This window comes from Phalaenopsis equestris, unplaced genomic scaffold (genome assembly GCF_001263595.1).
Source record: "Phalaenopsis equestris unplaced genomic scaffold, ASM126359v1 Scaffold000002, whole genome shotgun sequence".
Classification (NCBI taxonomy): Eukaryota; Viridiplantae; Streptophyta; class Magnoliopsida; order Asparagales; family Orchidaceae; genus Phalaenopsis; species Phalaenopsis equestris.
The window spans coordinates 47473802-47476619 of record NW_018164444.1 but is presented as its reverse complement, the minus strand read 5'-3'; the positions used below and the strand labels follow the sequence as shown (position 1 = coordinate 47476619).

Below are 2818 nucleotides of genomic sequence, written 5' to 3'. Positions count from 1 at the left end.
TCACTCGTTAATTAATAATCTTTATTAACACTAATTACAAGAATAGTTTAGAAGCTCATTATATGCCTGGACATTACTAAGCAACTTTTAACTAATTACAGTTTATGTTGTGAATTCAAAACATTCAATGATAGAAATTCATGAAAATTTTGTTGAACATCCGATTAGGGAACTATGGGCTTGTTTAGTTAAAGTCTAGTGCTTAACTGGTGTGTGAGAATATTCAGATTTACATTGCAATATTCTTGGATAAGATTTAGGTTTATGATGGAAAAAAATTAGGCCAGGATTAATGATGATTGTTTCTATTTTTGGAATGCCAAGACTTGATTTTCATGAGCTTCTACATTTCAATTTCACCAATGATGTGTTGTTTTATAGGGCATGATGATTATTCATCAAGATTAACAGTTAAATAGTTTGATTTAATACTGAATACGCAAACATCATGTATTAAAAAAATCTCATTCTGACTACTTCATGTGTACGAATGGTGCATGGATATTGTTTTGTGTTTATTCCTTCATGTTCCTTTATGCTGTTTTGTCTCATTGTTGATGTCTAATTGTTTTTATGAAGATTTACATACATAGCACTGAATTCTTATGTATTTACATATCTAATACCTAAAGTTCAATTTTGACATACATGCCACTTTACCTATATACATAAAAAACTGTATTTCACTTTCTAAAAGTTAAAATAGTGGTACTTTTGATGTGGTATGTAAGATTTGGGTGGAACAAATGCAAAAAGTAAAATTTAGGTGTTGATATGTAAATATATAAGAAGATGGATGCTCTTCTTTCGATGTACTAACATAAGATTACTTTGGTTCTCGCGTGCATTTAGTATTATAGATCCCCAGTTTCCGGTTCCACATTCCAGTCGAAAGATGAGGTTTTGCGCCATCTTAGTCTAGCAAAGCATGACAGCGGCACATCTGGAAGGGCATCATGTTCTAATGAAAGCAAAAAACAAGTAAGATTGGTGTTGTTACAGTTAATATTGACAGATTTCACACAGTAATTTGTGACTCACAGAAGTTGATCATCTTTTTGCTTTCAGCCTGCAAAAGAAATAAAGGAATCTCTTGAACCTTCAGGATGGATTTTGGAGATTAAAAGTCGAAGGAGAGGAAAAACTGTGAGAAAGACTAACGAGGTATTGAGCTTTACAAAAATAAGAACACGTTTAACTGTTCCTATTAGTTGCTAGAAAGTAACTTTATATGAGGCAACATGATTTTATGTGATTTTTTAAGATCAGGTCTTACCAACGATGACATCTTGCTTTTTGAGAAATTTACATACATAGCACACAATTCTTATGTATTTACATTTCTCACACCTAAATTTCATATTCCATACATAGTATTTTGGTGCTTTAAATCTATGCATGAAAAGGCGTATCTCACTTTTAAAAATTGATAATAATGCTATTTTTGATCTGGTATTAAAGATTGGAGTGGTATGTATGTAAACATGAAAGTTTAGGTGAGAGGTATGTAAATTCCCCTAAATTATTTAGTTATTTATCATTGAACAAATATTCCCAACATTATTTCATATGTTCTTTATCTGTTTGGGAAAATTATACATTTAATTCCTGAAATAGTTACATGTACATGTTCATATATGTTTGAGAATCGAGATATCGTCTTCTTAATTTGTTATTGAAAAACACTTAACATAGCTTAGCCATAATTCACAAACTTGGCTTCAAATTTACTTCAAATCTACTGTGGCTGTTCAAATTGATTTAAAATAGCTTTAAAAGTCGTGTTTGAGATTACCATAGTGATGTGATCCAAGCTCAAATTCCTTCTGTAACTATTGCTTGCACTGAGTTTTATTCCCTGGTTTACTTTTACTCTGATTTATTTTATTACAAGTTGCCTTGGATTAAGTTGTTTTCCAATTGTGCCAGCTGAACTTTACTATAACTTTGCTTTTACATGTATACCGCCCAAATTTTTCGAAATACATAAAAAATATAATAATTTTTTACTTTTAAAAAGTGAAATACACATTTTCATGCACACGAAAGGTGGTATAAAAATGTCAAAATTGAAGTTTAGGTGTTAGATATGCAAATACATAAGAATTGAGTGGAATATATGTAAATCTTGTTGTATAGAAATGTCAAAATTGAAGTTTAGGTGTTAGATATGTAAATACATAAAAATTGAGTGGAATATATGTAAATCTTGTTGGGTAATGTGAAGACCCGGTCTACCGCAATTTAATTAGCTTCCTAATTAAGAATCTCACCTACCGCTCACCGACCTTCCCACCTACCGCTCACCTACCACATCCTATCTACCGCTCTCTTGGTTTCTATAAATCGCTGCTTATGGCTTGTCATAAGAGCTAAGTCCTCTAAGAGAGAAAGAGAAGAAGAAAAGAGAGAGGAAGAGAGAAGAAAATAAAGATTTTTCTTGTAAACGTCGAGGCGTTCGACGGTGTAAATTCTCGCAGAAATAAAATCCTCTGGACTGTAGCTCCGTAGACGTAGAAAAATTTGCCGAACAACGTAAATTTGTGTCGCTCTAGTGTTTTTTTTTACACAATTTTCTCATTCCAATTTTTCGCTTTATTGTCGTTGTTTTTCATCACAACTGGTATCAGAGCCCCGGTTCAGAGCCCCGGTTTGGATCTGAGAAAGAACGATGTCCGGAGACAAAGTGAATGTTTCAAGGATCGAGAATGCAGATAGAGGACTACCTCTATTGGAAGAAACTCTATCTTCCATTACTGGGAAAGCTGCTGAAGAAGATGGAAGAGGCTGAATGAAATCTGTTGGATCGACAGGTTTT

At 32.8% G+C, this 2818-nt stretch overlaps 1 protein-coding gene across 2 annotated transcripts in view; it reads left to right on the top strand.

Annotated features, from left to right (window-relative positions):
- Positions 1 to 852: 852 nt before the first annotated feature.
- LOC110018072 overlaps positions 853 to 2818 on the top strand; it is a gene marked incomplete at its 5' end in the record, with an annotated part of 10891 nt that continues 8925 nt past the window's right edge. For both annotated transcript variants that reach the window (XM_020715298.1, XM_020715297.1), the window contains 2 exon segments: positions 853 to 981; positions 1069 to 1164. In XM_020715298.1, the coding sequence (XP_020570957.1) occupies positions 853 to 981; positions 1069 to 1164 (225 nt within the window).